This window comes from Hyla sarda, chromosome 10 (assembly GCF_029499605.1).
Source record: "Hyla sarda isolate aHylSar1 chromosome 10, aHylSar1.hap1, whole genome shotgun sequence".
Classification (NCBI taxonomy): domain Eukaryota; kingdom Metazoa; phylum Chordata; class Amphibia; order Anura; family Hylidae; genus Hyla; species Hyla sarda.
Genome location: NC_079198.1, coordinates 9,635,847 through 9,655,392, shown reverse-complemented (window position 1 = coordinate 9,655,392; position 19,546 = coordinate 9,635,847). Strand labels below are relative to the sequence as shown.

The 19,546-nt window shown below is 43.6% G+C and overlaps 1 protein-coding gene across 5 annotated transcripts; it reads right to left on the bottom strand.

The window, feature by feature from the left end:
- Positions 1-1,376: 1,376 nt before the first annotated feature.
- LOC130294073 (free fatty acid receptor 2-like) lies at positions 1,377-6,510 on the bottom strand. Of its 5 annotated transcripts, none has more exons than XM_056543480.1 (3): positions 6,377-6,510; positions 4,597-4,645; positions 1,377-2,479 (listed from the first exon to the last, which is right to left on the bottom strand). In XM_056543480.1, the coding sequence occupies exon 3, from the start codon at positions 2,460-2,462 to the stop codon at positions 1,503-1,505; it is 960 nt and encodes a 319-aa protein (XP_056399455.1). In that variant the 5' UTR covers positions 2,463-2,479; positions 4,597-4,645; positions 6,377-6,510; the 3' UTR covers positions 1,377-1,502. The 5 variants fall into 5 exon arrangements, with proteins under 5 accessions (XP_056399455.1, XP_056399451.1, XP_056399452.1 ...); XM_056543476.1 differs by lacking the exon at positions 6,377-6,510 and adding an exon at positions 6,004-6,199; XM_056543477.1 differs by lacking the exon at positions 6,377-6,510 and adding an exon at positions 6,008-6,199.
- Positions 6,511-19,546: the final 13,036 nt, after the last annotated feature.

The window sequence follows — 19,546 nt, the reverse complement described above, 5'->3', positions numbered from 1 at the left end:
GTATGTATGTTGTTAATCCGGTGGGGTAAACTGCTAATTGAAGATGTGGAGGACCACCGGGTGTAATGGCGGGACCACGGGTGTAGCGGTATGAGTTGTGGGATCAGATGGTATTATCCCTGTGGGTCGGATGGTATTAACCCCTAGTGTTCATGACGCCAGTGTGGTTTTCGGGTTCCGGAACACCACACGCCCGGATTCTCCGCTATCCCAATTGCTAGAAGTGAAATGAGAGTCCACAACCAGTTATGGTCAAACGGAGGGTTTACTGAGTAGAAGACAGGTATAATTATCTTCACAGCAAGGGCCAGAATTCCCAGAGAGGTGACCAGTACCCAGAGGACCTCACAGCTTGCTGGACCAATATACTTGTAATTAACTTGACTTGAGATTGGACTTGACTTGACTATATGCAGGACTTGACTAGTTTCAGTGACAGCAGACATAGACTTGAGACTTACTTCAATGACTGTAGCTTTTGGGGTCTTCCAGATTCTGATCACTTGCACTGAGATCTCTGGTGGTTGCTGTGCTCAGTCAGGTAGCTGGTGGTAAGAGCTAAGAGAGGAGCGAGAATTGTAATGGCCACCTCTTTATAATAGTGGAGGGCTGGACTAAAGTCCATTGGTCAAGCTGCAGGTCATAGGTTAAGCTGGTGCTCTCTGGGAGAACATGTGACAACAAATCATGTGACTGCATAACATAACATGTGTCCTTTAGACCTCCCACAGGTTCTTTGTACTACATATACATTAGGAGACTGTCTAGGCCTTAAAGCAGTATACACAACATTCTGGAAACAACAGGGGGAGACCCTGCAGGGGAGCCCCCAGGTCACTGAAGGACTCAACCTGACAGGGCCTAAGGATGGTACAGGACCATGTCCTGTACTGGGACATCACAAAGACATTTGCTGCCAAAATACCTGTTACAATTCATTTTGTAGTTGAACAAAAAAATATCAGTGTTTCGTGGGTGTTTTGCAAATGCATTTGGGTAACACATTAGCCTGTACCCCCTGTCACATGTTCGGCAGCCATTTTGGGACAGTTAGCACATGTTTGGTAGCTATCTTGGGACTTTAAAGGGGTATACCAGTTAAAAACATTTAGCTGAAGTTGAGTTGTTCTTTCCAGTCTCACCACAGTGCTCTCTGCTGACACCTCTGTCTGTCTCAGGAACCGTCCAGAGTAGGAGCAAATCGCCATAGCAAACCTCTCCTGCTCCGGATAACATATCCTGCTACATGGACAGAGATGTCAGCAGAGAGCACTGATGTCAGACAGAAAAAAACAACTCAACTTCAACAGCTGATAAGTCCTGGAAGGATTAAGATTTTTTTAATAGAAGTAATTTAAAAATCTTGAGCCAGTTGATATGAAAAAAAATAAAATGTTCTTAGCTGGAATACCCCTTTAACAAAAAACACATGGTTGTGACTCTTGGGAGCCATCTTTGTGTCCAACATGAATGACCTACAATCGTAGATGTTTTTTTAACCATCAGACAGATGTCTCATTGTTGTATGTTGTCCGAGTGTCACTTGTCTTACTGAGTTCCACGTGAACCTCATGATTGTCCTGCATACACAGTTTCTTCTTCAAGCCTTGTAGACATTTTAGAAATGTCTTCTGGACAGCAGTGGAGGAGTAATAGAATATTATGGGGTCGATGCTGGCGTTGAGTGTGGTCAATAGTAGAGCGTAGACTCTCCAATGTGAACTCTTGTCTTGGATGAAGCCGACAATATGTGATATATTGTATGGGACGAAACACAGGGTGAAGTTGAAGAGTGTGGCCACCGCTAAACATATCGCTCGGTACTTCTTCTTCCTTCTTATTTTGGGCATGGACAAGAGCAACCGGACAAAGTTAAAATAGCAGAAGATGGTTATCATGAACGGGATGAAGAACATCAGGAGGCTTCCTTCTAGTCTGAAGGGCATTAGAAGTTTCTTCTGTCCTGCAGTAAACCTTTGATAACATCGGCCATCTTGACTTTCATTACTGGGCAAGACAGTGATGACGATGAAAGAGACGCTGCCATGAAGGGCACTGAACCCCCAGATGAAGCCGCAGATCCAGACAGCGTACACCGTTTTCCTGATAACTTTATACTTCATTGGATAAGCAACTCCGAGATACCTCTCGATGCTGACGGCAGTCAGGAAGAGGATACTGATGTATATACTACAAAAATATACCCATGTCACAATGGGGCAAAGAAAAAGTGGCATGGGCCAGGTCATACCGGAAACAGCTTCTACCATCTTGAAAGGTAAGACAAAAAGAAGGAGCAAGTCGGAGATGGTGAGGTTGAGGAGGAACAGTCCAACCGGAGACGGCTTTTGACGGACCTTAACTAAGAATGTATAACAGGCCAAGAGGTTGGAGGGCACTCCTGTCACGAAGGCCAAGATGTAGATACAGAGGACAAGTGGAGTGTAGATGGTAGAAGACATGGTCGACAATCACAGGCCTATAACAAGAGACAGAAACCCCATTATTATTTATGAAAATTTATCAGCGATAACACTAAAAGAAAACATTGACTTACATTTTAACTTTTTTTTTTTTTTAAATGGGTAGTCTGCCCCTAGACATCTTATTCCCTATCCAAAGGATAGTGGATATGATGTCTGATCCTGGGGGTCCCACCGCTGGAGAACCCCCCACATCCCCCCCGGCGAGCTCCATTCTGCACCCCACGTTCATTTAGAGTGTCAGGTGCAGCACCGGAAACTCGTGACACTTGTGTCCCGGCCACGCCCCCTCAATGCAAGTTTATGGGAGGAGGCGTGACGGCCACCAATGGCTGTCCAGGCATGCCAGGAGTTGTAGTTTTGCAACAGCTGGAGGTCCACAGTCTGGAGATCACTGTCATAGAATGAACAACCTTAAAGGGGTACTCCACTACCCCAGCGTTGGGAACATTTTGTTCTGAACGCTGGGTGCGGGCTGCGGGGGTTGTGACGTCACGGGCACGCCCCCTGTGACGTCACGCCACATCCCCTCAATGCAAGTCTATGGGAGGGGGCGTGGCGGCTGCCACGCCCCCTCCCATAGACTTGCATTGAGGGGGTGTGGCATGACGTCATGAGGGGTGTGCCCGTGATGTCATGACCCTCGCAGCCCGCACCCAGCGTTCAGAACAAAATGTTCCCAACGCTGGGGCAGTGGAGTACCCCTTTTAAAGGAATAGTCAAGCGGAAAACAATTTTTTTTAAATCAACTGGTGGCAAAAAGTTAAACAGATTTGCAAATGACTTCTTTTCAAAAACCTTAACCCTTCCAGTGCTTATCAGCTGCTGTATGCTCCACAGAAAGTTGCATAGTTCTTTCCATTCTGAACACAGTGCTCTCTGCTGACACCTCTGTCCGCATCAGGAACTGTCCAGAGTAAATCCCCATAGCAAACCTCTCCTTCTCCTGACAGTTCCTGAGATGGACAGATGTGTCAGCAGAGAGCACTGTGGTCAGACTGAAAAGAACTACACAACTTCATGTGGAGCATAGAACAGATGATAAGTACTGGAAGGATTAAGATTTTTAAATAGAAGTAATTAACAAATCTGTATAACTTTCTGGCACCAATTGATTAGGAGAAAATTGTGTTCCGCCGGAGTTCCCCTTTAAAGGGCTAGTCAGGGGAATCCCATTGTTTATCTAAAAAAATAAATAAATAAAGTTATTGAGACCAGAAGGCTAGGGTTCAATATGAAGCCATCTTCCTGTTTTCTTAACCATAGAGGAAATCTCTTGAGGCGCTGAGACCGCATCATTTTCAGTATTTTTTATTTATGTATTTTGCACTTTGACAGATTTCTAAAGCCGAAACATGTGTGAGGTCGGAAACAAAGAAGGTCGCGTGTGAGGTCGCGGCGTGCAGCTCAAACAGGTGGGTGGCGAATACAAGATTGCGGGGGTCCCCAGCGGCGGGGCCCCCGCGGTCAGACATCTTATCCCCTATCCTTTGGATAGGGGATAAGATGTCTCAGGGCCGGAGCACCCCTTTAATTCCCTACAATTTTTGTATTTACTAAGGTTTCCCTACATTTTGCACTTTTCCCCACATTTTGCTTTTTTTTTTACACATGTTCTGATCTGTCGGGTTTTTCCTCAGCTCAAATCCACCACATTTTCTGTGGAAAACTTAGTAAATATGTAGTGTTTTTGTGAAAATGTCAGGAACACGCCCCTTTTCTGTGACCACGCCCCCTTTTCCCAGACATACAGGCCCCCTTTTCTGGGTTTTCTCAGTAAAATTAAGAGTTGGTTGAGTTTTTTTTATTTCTGGCGCAGACAGAATTTCCGGCGCAATGCGCCAGATTCTGGCGCACAACCTGACAACGCATGTTTGGTTTAGGGCCATTGTGTGGAGGAGCTGCACTCACTACATAGGGGGTGAGTTTCGGCTGCTATCAGCAACCAGGGATAATTATGCTCATGTCCGCCATTAACCCAATAGATGCGGTGATCAATGCATATCATGGAACCTATAGGCAAAATGGAGGTGCCGGTGTGTTGGGGTGGGCTTATTGGACACACCAAAAATTGACCAATGAGTGCAAATGCTGCCAAAGGTCTGCTACTCACCTCCGGCATGAAACATGGCCGATCTTCCAGTGCTGCCTGCAGATCCAGTCTGTACAAGAAGATGGCCCATCAGTACATTAATATTACTTAGTAGTCACAAGTACATTGCAATCTAATGAATGTTATTAATTGCCCACAATGGGGTATTTAGGCGTTATCCAGCTAATAAAAAATGTATCCCCCTATCCACAGGACAGGGCCTGACTCTGCCGGGGGAACCCTGTAGCCCCCACCTTCTGAGACGTACTCATCTAGGCAGTGAAGGTCTGCTCAGCCAATCACGACTCAGGTAGGACTCTATTGCGGCCGGTGCGGCTGAGCGGACCCTCACTGCTCAGAAGCCAACGTCTCAGTAAGTGGGGGCTGCAGGGTTCACCGGGGAGAGTCAGGCTCCAATCTGGAGAGAGGGGATATGTTTTTAATATCTGGATAAACCCCTTAACCCGTTCAGGACCATGGACGCAAATATACCCCTCCGTCCCCCTTCATTCACTGGTCATCCAACAGCCAGGACCCGCGGCTAATGCAGGCCCTCACCAATCAGGCTGATGTTCAGCATTAACTCTTTAGGTGCCGTGATTAAAGTTGACTGAGGCATCTAAATGTGGTAAAAATTAATGCTGGTAGCTCAGGGAGCTGATCGTGACCACCAGTCATCCGATCGGCACTCCAATAGTGCAGGCAGCCTCAGAAGCCTGTAGTAATGGAGCGCCGATAACACAGATCATGCTATGGCACAGAAAGTGTTTAGTGTATGCAATTGCAAGATAGTTTCCTAGGGGGACTAAAAAATAGCGAATAAAAAGGTATAAATAAAGTTGTTAAAGGGGTGCTCAGCGTTTGGAACAAGCTGTTCCGAAAGCTGCAGCCGGCACTGGGAGCTCGTGACGTCATAGCCCCGCCTCTCATGATGTCACACCTCCCCCTCAATGCAAGTCTATGGGAAGGGGCGTGACGTTGTCACGCCCCCTCCCATAGACTTGCATTGAGGGGGCGGGGTGTGACATCCTGAGGGGCTATGACATCATGAGCTCCTGACGCCGGCTTCAGCATTCGGAACAGTTTGTTCCAAACGCTGAGCAGCGGAGTACCCCTTTAAAGCATTTACAATGAAAATCCAAATCCAAAATCCCATAGACTTACATTGAGGGTGCGTGACGTCATGAGGGGGCGGGACTATGACATCACGAACTCCTGGCGCCAGCTAAGGCGCTCGTAAGAGTTTGTGTCAAAACGCTGAGCACCGGAGTACCCCTTTGGGTAATGTGAATAAACCCCTTTCTTAATAAAAGTTTGAATCGCCCCCCTTTTTTTCCCATTTTTCAAGTAATAATGTAAATAAACATAAACATATGTGGTATCGCCGACTGCGTAAGTGTCCGAGCTATTAAAATGAATGAAACGTACGAACAATGGCTTAAATGGGTGAAGTACTCTGCCGAAAAACATCTTTTTTCCCTTATCCAAAGGATTGAGGTAAGATGTTTGACACGCCCCCTCCCATAGACATGAAGGGAAGGGCGTGGCCTTGACGTCATGAACACGGCCTCCGGCTCCGAGCGTTCTAAACAAAATGGATTCTGTATTCTCCCACAATACATAGCAGGGGAGATTTATCAACACCCGTCCAGAGGAAAAGTTGCTGAGTTGCCCATAGCAACCAATCAGATCGCTTCTTTCATTTTTAACAAGGCCTCTGCAAAGTGAAAGAAGCGATCTGATTGGTTGCTATGGGCAACTTTTCCTCGTCTCTATTTTATTGGACACACTCGGCACCTACAGTGAAACCTGTTCAGACGACCGCCCGAAATCGCACAAAAAATTGGTCTTCTCCGACTCCGCGGGGTGGTCTTTTAGAATGCATAAAAAGTGAGGAACTGAAAATCTATCTCAAAATTGTCGGGTCTGGGTAAGGGGGGTGGTCTCCTCAAAGAGGTTTTACTGCGCACAGGTGGCACGTCTACACTTGGCTCTGTTGTGTCCGTTTACACTAAGCTAGTGGTCTCCAAACTGTGGCCCTCCAGATGTTGCAATACTACAACTCCCAGCATGCCCAGACTGCCGCTAGATTGGAGACCATAGTTTGGAGACCACCTCCAGATGTTGCAAAACCACAACTCCCAGGCTGTCCGGGCATGCTGGGAGTTGTAGTTTTGCAATATCTGGTGATGGTCTCCAAACTGTGGACCTCCAGATGTTGCAAAACTACAACTTCCCTCTACACTCGGCTCTCTTGTATCTGTTTATGGTCTCTAAACTGTGGACCTCAAGATGTTGCAAAACTACAACTCCCAGAATGCCCGGACAGCCGCCGGCAACATCTGGAGATGGTCTGTAAACTGTGGACCTCCAGTTGAATAACGACAACTCCCAGCATGCCTGGACAGCCGACGTCGGCTGTCTAGGCATGCTGGGAGTTGTAGTATTGCAACATCTGGAGGTCCACAGTTTGGAGACCACCTCCAGATGTTGCAAAACTACAACTTCCATCTACACTCGGCTCTCTTGTATCTGTTTATGGTCTCTAAACTGTGGACCTCAAGATGTTGCAAAACTACAACTCCCAGCATGCCTGGACAGCCAACGTCAGCAGTCTGAGTTGTGGTATTGCAACATCTGGAGGGCCACAGTTTGGAGGCCACCTCCAGGTGTTGCAACTCCCAGGCTGTCCGGGCATGCTGGGAGTTGTAGTTTTGCAAACTGTGGACCTCTGTTGCAAAACTACAACTCCCAGCACGCCCAGACAGCTGCCGGCTGTCCGGGCATGCTGGGAGTTGTAGCTTTGCAACATCTGGAGATGGTCTGTAAACTGTGGACCTCCAGATGTTGAATAACGACAACTCACAGCTTGTCCGGACAGCCAACATTGGCTTTTGTATCTGTTTATGGTCTCTAAACTGTGGACCTCCAGATGTTGCAAAACTACAACTGCCAGCATGCCCGGACAGCCAACACTGGCTGTCCAGGCATGCTGGGAGTTGTAGTATTGCAACATCTGGAGGGCCACAGTTTGGAGACCCCCCTCCAGGTGTTGCAAAACTGCAACTCCCAGGCTGTCCGGGCATGCTGTGAGTTGTAGTTTTGCAGTATCTGGAGGTGGTCTCCAAACTGTGGACTTCTAGGTGTTGCAAAACTACAACTCCCAGCATGCCTGAACAGCCAACGTCGGCTTTCCGGGCATGCTGGGAGTTGTAGTATTGCAACATCTGGAGGTCCGCAGTTTGGAGACCACTGCTCTAAGCTCTTCTGTATTTGCTCAAATGTGACTCAGCTACGACTGTACACATCAGCTCTGTGACCTATAACAAACACAGCACTGCTACATCTCTACATAGTCAGCACTGCTACATCTCTACATAGTCAGCACTGCTACATCTCTACATAGTCAGCACTGCTACATCTCTACATAGTCAGCACTGCTACATCTCTACATAGTCAGCACTGCTACATCTCTACATAGTCAGCACTGCTACATCTCTACATAGTCAGCACTGCTACATCTCTACATAGTCAGCACTGCTACATCTCTACATAGTCAGCACTGCTACATCTCTACATAGTCAGCACTGCTACATCTCTACATAGTCAGCACTGCTACATCTCTACATAGTCAGCACTGCTACATCTCTATACTGTACTAATCTTAGTAGATACATTTATATGGTCGTACCGTACCACGAGATCCTTGAGGTCTCCTGGAGATCGTGTCGTTCCTTCATCTCCCCGCGACCGCAAAGACTCATCCGAGTCACCAGATCCCTTTATAAGGTACAAGAACCTTACCGTGAAAATTACATTTTTTTTTTTATTCTTATTTTTAATTACATTTTTTTTTTTTTTTTTACAATTTTTTAATGATTTCTTCTTCTCTCCGGCACCAGTGATTTAACCATAAAGTGTAAGGGACCGGTTTTGGGTCCAGATAGCATCCTCCGGGCATATGTTATAGTAGCCGTCATCAGCAATGAAGGAGTTAAACACGTCTCCCCGTCACCCTTTTCTTTATGGTGAACCGGCTCCTGGAAAAATCGTAAAATCGTATATATTTATAAATATCCTTCTTGCGTTGTCTCGGATCGAGCGGTAGGAAAAAAATTTTAAAAAATCAATCGCCTGTATTTTTAATCTTCATGTGTTTATGATATGAGAGCATCTTATACGGGATAGGAGGCGATACCGCAGGCGTCAAGCATGTCGTCGCACCGCCACCGCCAAGGGCAGACAGTATATCACAACCTGTATGGCAGTGTTTCCCAAGCAGGGTGCCTCCAGCTGTTGCAAAACTAAAACTCCCAGAATGCCCGGACAGCCTCCGGCTGTCCGGGCATGCTGGGAGTTGTAGTTTTGCAACAGCTGGAGGCACCCTGCTTAGGAAACACTGATGTATGTCATGGTTTTAAGACTTTATAGAACAGTGGTCTCAAAACTTTGGTCCTCCAGATGTTGCAAAACTACAACTTCCAGCGTGCCCGGACAGCCAACGGCTGGGGAGTTGCACATACACATTAATATAGTATACATAAAGTCACTTTCCATATATTGTTATATACTTATATTGTAATAATATCTCCTGAGTCCTGACCTGATCCATCACTCTGGATCAGGAAATGTAGATTTCTCACACAAACACACACACACACACACATATACACATACACACACACACACACACACACATATACACATACACACACACATATACACATACATACACACACACACATATACACATACACACACACACACACACATATACACATACACACACACACACACATATACACATACATACACACACACACACACACATATACACACATACATACACACACACACACACACACATATACACATACACACACACACACACACATATACACATACACACACACACACATATACACATACACACACACACATATACACATACACACACACATATACACATACACACACACACATATACACATACACACACACACATATACACATACATACACACACACACATACACATACATACACACATATACTTACATACTAGTATTGAGCGACATAGGCCATATTCGAATTCGCGAATATTCGCGAATATATGGACGAATATTCGTAATATATTTGCTAAATTTGCATATTCGTAATATTCTCGTTTTATTTTCGCATATGCGAAAAATTTGCGTCTGCGAAAATTAACATATGCGAAAATTTGCATATACAAAAATGAGCATAAGAGAAAATTTGCATATGCGAAAACTAGCATATGCAAATTTTCGAATATGCGATATTCGCGAATAAAATTCGCATTGCGAATATTCGCGGGCAACACTATTACATACACACATGCATACACTCATATTCTTACATACATACACACATCTGTGCACATACATACATACAAACAAATGTGCACATACATACACACATACATACACACATACACACATACACACATACACACATACATACACACATACATACACACATGCATACACTCATATTCTTACATACATACACACATACACACATACATACACACATACACACATCTGTGCACATACATACACACATGCATACACTCATATTCTTACATACATACACACATGCATACACACATACATACACACATCTGTGCACATAATACACACATGCATACACTCATATTCTTACATACATACACACATCTGTGCCCATACATACATACATTTATACACACACATATACTTATATACATACACACATGCATACACACATATACTTACATACATATACACACATCTGTGCCCATACATACATACATTTATACACACATATATTTATATACATACACACATACATACAGAACATATACTTACATACATACATACACACATCTGTGCACATACATTCAAACATGCATACATACATACTCACATACATACACACATCTGTACACATACACACATATATACACATACATATACACACATACACAAACATATGCACCCTTACACACCTATACACATAAATATACACATACATACACAAACACATACATATGCACATACACACATACATTTACATACTGTACATACACACATACATACACATATGCATACACACATATACACACACATATATAAATACACACATGCATACATTCACACACATGCACACATACATACATACATACACACACGCACATGCACACAAATACATACACACATACACTTTTACACACATACATAAACATACTGTACATATGCACACATACATACATACATACACACACACATATATATATACATATACAATACATTCACACATTTATATAAACATATATATTTATATACATACATATGCAAATACACACATACACTTATACACACATACATATTTAGGGTAGGGTCACATGTGCCATATTTTGCTGTGTATTTTCTGCAGCTGATTTTGCTACCCATCGACTTCAATGGGAAGGAAAATACGCAGCAGCATCTCATACAATACGTGTGACCCTACCCTTACGGGCATTTTACAGCCCAAAACAGGGGCAAAAAAAATGCCTTGTGTGTGCAAAACACGACATGTGTGACCCTACCCTTAAAGTCAAAATACACATAGGCATGCACTGAGCTTTCTAGATCTCTATATAAAATGTCCATTTAAAGTGACAGGCGACAATTAACAAAAAATCTATTTTTCTCTCAGGGACACGGAGATATTAAATAGACACGGACAGGACGCATTGTAGTCGCAAAATCTTTATTCACAGTAATGTACATTGATATATACAGGAGATCAATGCTGGGGATTTGTTTGCACATCAGATCAAGGCCAGGAAGGTCCCAGGTGGGACTTCGTGTTTGTTCTCGGGAGGCCATAAAGGGACTTTGCTCTCTATATACATCTCATTGTCAGTCCACTGAGTCTCATTGTGAGTTATCGCTGTTCCATTGCCCGAGCATAACAAGTTAGGTGCGGGCCATTAAACACCCCCCCCCTGCCCCCCCCCCCCCCCCACCCCATCCTTAGGATGGATACAGGCGGATAGGGAAAGAGACATAAAGACGTAGAGGAAAATAGTCATTATCATCATCCTACCTATAGTGGCCATTTACCATAGAGAACAAGGCGGGGTTAATTTTACTTTACCCCTCAAATTACATTGTTCTATAAATAAACTTCCACGTATATCATCGTTTTGTTAAGTATCCGCCATTCTGTAATGTTTTTTTTTTTTCATCATATATCTTTGTTTTCCTGGTAGAGAGCTACAAATCTTCTGCATATACAGAAATGATAAAATTCTGTCCGCCACTAGAGGGAGCTCCGAAGCATAATGCATACATATAGAAATTTTAGTCAGTAATCAAGCCCTAGGCAATAAGCAAACCAGTGGGTCTCCGGCTGTTGCAAAACTACAACTCCCAGCTTGTCCGGGCATGCTGGGATTTGTAGCCCTGCAATGGCCAGAGGCACACTGTATGGAAAACACTGAACTAAGAACTTTGTTATCGAGGTAGGAAGGTAGAATTTTAGCCTTTAAAGAGGTTGTTTGTCTTATCTGCCATCACCCTAGGCTCTATTCCCCTAATGGGGAGGGGATATGTTTAGACAATAAAATAAGAGGATATAGAAAAAGTTGGAGAATGTTGTGTATTTTAATTATTAAGTGTTAAGTATATTTCAGCAAAACAAAAAAAAAAAGGGGTTGTCTTACACAAATAAAATGATACTCACTTGTCCTGATCCCCTGCCTATGGGGACTATGGCTGGATAAAAAAAAAAAAAAAAAAAAAAAAAAAAAAAAAAAAAAAAAACAATAAAAACTACAACTCATTCTCATCTACCATGACCCCCGACCTACATGGACTATGGCTGGATAAAAAGAAAAAAATTAAAGTAAAAAAAAAAATAATTCATTCTCACCTGTCTTGATTCCCTGCCTAGAGAGACTATAGCTGTATTACAAAAAATAAAAAGCAACATGCTCACCTGTCCTGATCTCCTGCCTTATAGGGACTACAGCTGGATTTAAAAAATAAATAATAATAATAATAATAATAATTCTCACCTGCTCTGATCCCCTGCCTACAGAGACTATGTCTGGATAAAATGGGAAAACAAACAAACAAACAAAAAAAAAAAAAACTCATGGTCACCTGTCCTGAGCTTCTCCCTATGGGGACTATAGCTGGATTAAAAAATATATATATAAAAGCTTAAAAAATAAATAAAACCCCAACTATGGTTGGATAAAAGGAAAAATGTATAAATAAAAGTAAAAAAATAAAAATAAATAAAAACTCATACTCACCTGCCCTTATTTCCTGCCACATCCATCTCAATGGTCCTCCATCCTGCACTTCTTGCTTCCTATTGGCATACAGGCAGTTCACTGCTATGTACAGTGATTGGCTGGACGGGTGTCAGGAAGTTCTACCCATCCAGGATCGGGACCATCAGAATGGAGATGACAGGGAATCAGGGCAGGTGAGTATAAGGTTTTTTTCTTTTTTCATCCCAGCCTTAGTCCATACAGAAATTTGTAGAACTCCATTTGACTTCATACAACCCCACTTACCTCTCAGGAGAGTTGAAGCTCAAACAACAGAGCTACGCCCACTATAAAGATATATAAAGGGGAACATTGTGATAGTGGAACTAAAAACCACATGGTCTTAAAATTAGGTCGATATGTAAAGATGTTTCTCTAGATCCAACAAGCGCCAGTTATCTCTATTGGCAAGGTACCAATGTAAGACCACTCAGGTGCCACGTGTGGGCCACGGATTGAATATATTTTGTTATACATCTAGTTACACTAAATGCAATTTTCGTCATTGTAACAACATTCTAATTCATAGGACACTGTAGTCTGGGGGACATAGAGAAATCTTCACTGGAATCCTTATAGAATCAATAAGTTACTGACCAAAGATAAAATTGTCCTAGACTGACCGAGCCGAGTGACCCTATGGGGCAGTCATCAGAACCACGAGGGTATCTTGAAGGGTATTCTAATCTTAGCTTGTTACCCCCTATAGGGGTTAACGTGATGATCGGTGGGAGACTGATCCCGAGAACGGAGCCAATTTTCTTCACGGAATGAATGAAGCGCACCGCATGGACACGGCCATCGCTCCGTTCACTTTCCAGGTGTATGGCAACCCATAAAAAATGAATGGAGTGGTGGCCGTTGGCTCCCCTTATTCTGGGAACAGTTTTGCCCCTGTTCTTGGGAGCGGTGGGGATCCAAGCACTATGGATAGAGGATAACAAGCTTAGGTGGGAATGCCCCTTCAATTTCCCTTAAAGGGGTACTCCCGTGGAAAACATTTATTTTTTTTGTTAAATCAACTGAAAATGTAAATTACTTCTATATAAAAATCTTAATCCTTCCAGTACTTGTTAGCTGCTGTATGCTCCACAGGAAGCTGTGTTGTTATTTTCTGTCTGACCACAGTGCTCTCTGCTGACACCTCTGTCCAGGTCAGGAACTGTCCAGAGCAGGAGAGGTTTGCTGTGGGGATTTGTTCCTACTCTGGACAGTTCCTGACATGGACAGAGGTGTCAGCAGAGAGCACTGTGTTCAGACTGGAAAGAACTACACAACTTCCTGTGGAGCATACAGCAGCTGATAAGTTCTGGAAGGGTTAAGATTTTTTAAATAGAAGTCATTTACAAATCTGTTTTAACTTTTTGGCACCAGTTGACTTTAAAACATTGTTTTCCACCGGAGTACCCCTTTAACCCCTATCCAGAGTAATGGGAAAATGTGTCTGATCCGTCCTCTGGGACTCCGAGCAATCTCCGAAATTAGGCCCGACTTTCCTTGTGCACGGCCCCATCATGCACTCTCTATAGGAGCGCTCATGTATCTCCAGCGCTCCCATAGAGTGTGTCCTGTCGACCCCATGATCTGTGCACAGGGGGAGTCAGGTTCCATTCTGGAGATCACGGGGGTCCCAGCAGTCACTCCCCTCATAATCAGACACATATCACCTATCCTTTGGATAGAGGAGAAGTTTTCACATGCTGGAGTACTCCGCTGCTCAGCGTTTGGAACAAACTGTTCCGGGAGCTTGTGACGTCATAGCCCCGCCCCTCATGATGTCACGCCCCGCAATGCAAGTCTATGGGAGGGGGCGTGACAGCCGTCACGCCCCCTCCCATAGACTTGCATTGAGGGGACAGGGCATGACATCACGAGGGGCGGGGCTATGACGTCACAAGCTCCCGGTGCCGGCTCCAGTGTTCGGAACAGTTTGTTCCAAATGCTGAGCAGCGGAGTACCCCTTTAAAGCATTTACAATGAAAATCCAAATTGATACAATTTTACACCCCCATTCACACAGGCAGAACGTTTCAGCTGTCGATAATGCTCCTGGAGCCGCAGATGTCAGGTAATGAAACATCAATAAGTCTGAGTAATAATATCCTAATCCCAGGAAATCTCATTAATACAGAAGATAAACTGCAGATGACGTCCGGACTGTATGACGTCTGTGAGGATCAGCAGGGATCAGCGATACCTTCTAATATATACAGTGGTCCCTCAACATACCATGGTAATACCTTCCAAATGGTTTGTTGAAACCATCGTATGTTGAGGGATCCGTGCAATGTAAAGTATAGGACAGTGGTCTACAACCTGCGGACCTCCAGATGTTGCAAAACTACAACACCCAGCATGCCCGGACAGCCAACGGCTGTCCGGGCATGCTGGGAGTTGTAGTTTTGCAACATCTGGAGGTCTGCAGGTTGAAGACCACTGGTATTGGAGGTTATACTCACGTGTCCCTGTCACTCCGGACCGTCACCACTGCCCTGGATGTTGCCTTTCATCGCTGTCGCCGCGTCCCCGGGGTGTCCCCGACGCTCCGGTAAGGCCTCTGCTTCCACGGCATCCTCGCTCTCCGTCGCCGCCATCACGTCACTACGCACGCCGCTCCTATTGGATGACGGGACGGCGTGCGCAGCGACGTGATGACGACGATGGAGAGCGCCGACGATGCAGGGATCCAGAAGAGGACGCGCCGGAGCCCCGAGGACAGGTAAGTGATCGTCAGCGGACCACACGGGGCACCGTATACGGCTATCCGGCCGTAGTTGAAGCAGTCTGCGCTGCCGCATAGCCGTTTATGCGATGGCCCCGACATACAAAAGCATCGTATGTTGAAATTATCGTATGTCGGGGCCATCGTAGGTCGGGGGGTCACTGTATGTGTCAATTCTTCATCATCATTATACAGATCTCTGCTGAATCTCTGCTGTCTGCCCAATATTCAGAATACTATCAATAGTTCCTGGTCCCATCTTATATGACGGATAGCCTTATGTCTATCCCATGCATGCTTAAGGGATACTCTGCCCCTAGACATCTTATCCCCTATCCAAAGGAGAGGGGTTAAGATGTCTGATCACAGGTGTCCCGCCGCTGGGGATCCCCGCAATCACCCTGCTGCACCCGGCATTTGTTTAGAGGGTTGGGTGCAGCGTCGGAGGCTTGTGACATCACGGCCGTGCCTGTTCATGACTTCACGGCCACGCCCCCTCAATGCAAGTCTATGGGAGTGACCGAGCGGGGCGTCTCGGTCCTCCACCCCGCATCACCAGTCATCCGATCCAGTCATCAGTCCGTCTACAGCCCCAACCTCATGTGTAAACCATATATGTGGCAGAAAATACAATACCTAGTGTACAGAATAAAATCACACAGTATAACATCAAAGCAAAGTAATGCCGCCCTATACTTTATACACAGAATGAACTGGCTATCCTACAGAGCATAACCAGGGCAGGCTACCAGACAAGGATTAGATGGATGCAGGTATGAACAGGTCACAATATGTGCCCCCCTCCCCAGCTTATACCTCTCTGAATACACCCATGAGCACTTCCTTCTCTACTGCTAATACCTCTCCCTATACACCCATGAGCACTTCCTTCTCTACTGCTAATACCTCTTCCTATACACCCATGAGCACTTCCCTCTTTACTGCTTATACCTCCTCCTATACGCTTGTAAGTAATTCCCTTTACTGCTAATACCCCTTCCTATATACCCATGAGCACTTCCCTCTTTATTGCTAATAACTCTCAATTTACACCCATGAGCACTTCCCTCTACTGATTATACCTCTCCCTATACACCCATGAGCACTTCCCTCTTTCCTGCTAATACCTCTCCCTATACACTTATGAGCAATTTGTTTTACTGCTTATACCTCTACCTATACACCCATGAGCACTTCCCTCTCTATTGCTAATACCTCTAAATTTACACTCATGAGCACTTCCCTCTACTGATAATACTTCTCCCTATACACCCATGAGCACTTCCCTCTCTACTTTTTATACCTCTCTCTATACATCCAGGAGAACTTCCCTCTATTTCTAATACACACCCATATACACCCATGAGCACTTGTCTCTTTCTACTGCTAATACCTCTCTCTATACACCCATGAGCACTTGTCTCTTTCTACTGCTAATACCTCTCTCTATACACCCATGAGCACTTCCCTCTCTACAGCTTATACCTCTCCCAATACACCATGCAAGCATTTTCTGCTGCTCTATTACATTGCCTACTATCTAGTCCTCTGAAATAATTATCCCTAAATCCCTCAGACACTGAGGTTTGGACTCTGCAGTCTATGTCTTGCTAACATGGCTGCAGGGTTTGCAACAATGTAGTAGAGAACTTTTTCTTTATATATTGAGCAGGACTACATGGGAACATGGGTTGTGTGACATGAACATCACTTTGTGCAGTGCAATATTGCATCTCAGAATTTTCCAACCAGGGTGCCTCCAGCTGTTGCAAAACTACAACTCCCAGACTTTGCTCTCTATATACATCTCATTGTCAGTCCACTGAGTCTCATTGTGAGTTATCGCTGTTCCATTGCCCGAGCATAACAAGTTAGGTGCGGGCCATTAAACACCCCCCCCCCCCCCTGACCCCCCCCCCCCTGACCCCCCCCCCCCCCCATCCTTAGGATGGATACAGGCGGATAGGGAAAGAGACATAAAGACGTAGAGGAAAATAGTCATTATCATCATCCTACCTATAGTGGCCATTTACCATAGAGAACAAGGCGGGGTTAATTTTACTTTACCCCTCAAACTACATTGTTCTATAAAATAAACTTCCACGTATATCATCATTTTGTTTAGTGTCCGCCATTCCGTAATGTTTTTTATTTTTTTCATCATATATCTTTGTTTTCCTGGTACAGAGCTACAAATCTTCTGCATATACAGAAGTAAATGATACAATTCTGTCCGCCACTAGAGGGAGCTCCGGAGCATAATGCATACATATAGAAATTTTAGTCAGTAACTAAGCACTAGGCAATAAGCAAACCAGTGGGTCTCCAGCTGTTGCAAAACTACAACTCCCAGCATGCCCAGACAGCCAATATAACAAAGTCATGCATCAGCAAAATAACAGGCAAATTGCTATAATATTTTGGTTGTGGGGCTTAGATATAATTTACTTTAGCCCTAGCCCAGTGTTTCCCAACCAGGGTGCCTCCAGCTGTTGCAAAACTATAACAGATGGGGGCATCCTGGTTGAGAAACACAGTCTTAGCCTAAAAATGCTTCAATTAAGGAACAGCAAGAAGAGATCTTTCTAAACCATTAGCAATTAGAAGAAAAAACTAAAATCTTTTGCTATTATTGCAAACCAAGATCCCACAATTCCAATAAATTTAGAAAAAAATCTAAAACAAACACATAAAAATAACTTTTAAACCTTTTACAAAGTTTGGCAAAGAAAAATTAACAACATTATTAACTTTGATGTTTGATTATATGGGAACATATTATACCTGATTCAACATTTGGTTCTTGTATGATCTGGATTATCACATACTCCCCTGAGGACATCACTTATCGTAGTAGAAATGCGTCGAGAGTGACGGATGATTCTAGCATTTACATGCAAATGGTTACTATATCAGTAATGAGTATTTTCAGTCCGAGATGATCTGACGTTATTTTGTACTTTTTGGTGGTGAAATTTAAAAAATGTAAAAATTTATATATATATATATATATATATATATATATATATATAGGCACCTCTCCTTTAAAATTTTCAAAGAAAAATTGAGAAAATGATCAGATCCACATGTGCCAAAATAATAGAGATCGATAAACAAAGATTCACAATTTTATGGAGAGATGTGTTTCTTGCTGGATTCAGTCCTGCCTTTGGTTAAAAAAAAGAAAAAAATAGAAAAAAAAAGAACTGCGGTGGCATTATTTCCAAAAACGCTGTGCGTGAAACCCCTCCTAATACAACTACATAACAAAAATATTTGTTGGCCAAATTCTTCCAATTAGTTCCTTTTGTTTCGTGTCATTTTGCTCTTTTGTTCCTTTCTGTTCCCTTTGGGGTTAATCTTTTTTTTTTTTTTTTTTTCCTTTACAAAAAGTGCAATAACAACAATCCACAAAATGAAAATAAAAAAAATAAGATTTTCTTTTCAATTCTCCAAAATTCATATTTGTTATGTTCAAATTTAATGTTGCAAATTAAATATTTTATTGTTATTTTGTTTTTGAATTTGTAGGCAATATTCCATCTATGGGTCTATGCACGACCAGAAAGTTTGCCTTAAAAGTTTAGCACATAAATGAAAACCTCCCATTTTAGATGCCTCCAGAGTTTACATCCCACCCAGCCAAAAAAAATACCTAAAAATCTTAATTTTTTTTGTTGATACTTTCAAGTGTTATATAGATGCATCCAGAGTTCACATCCCACCCCAGCCCAAAAAATACCAAAAATATGTATTTTTTGTTGTTGTTGATGCTGCCAAGTGTTACGTTGCTGCATTCAGAGTTCACATCTCACCCCCAGCCAAAAACATTTACCTGAAAATATGTAATTTTTTTGGTTGAAACTGTCTAGTGTTATGTTGAAGAGGAGACAGATGGCATCCGTGGAGTGTTGTTTT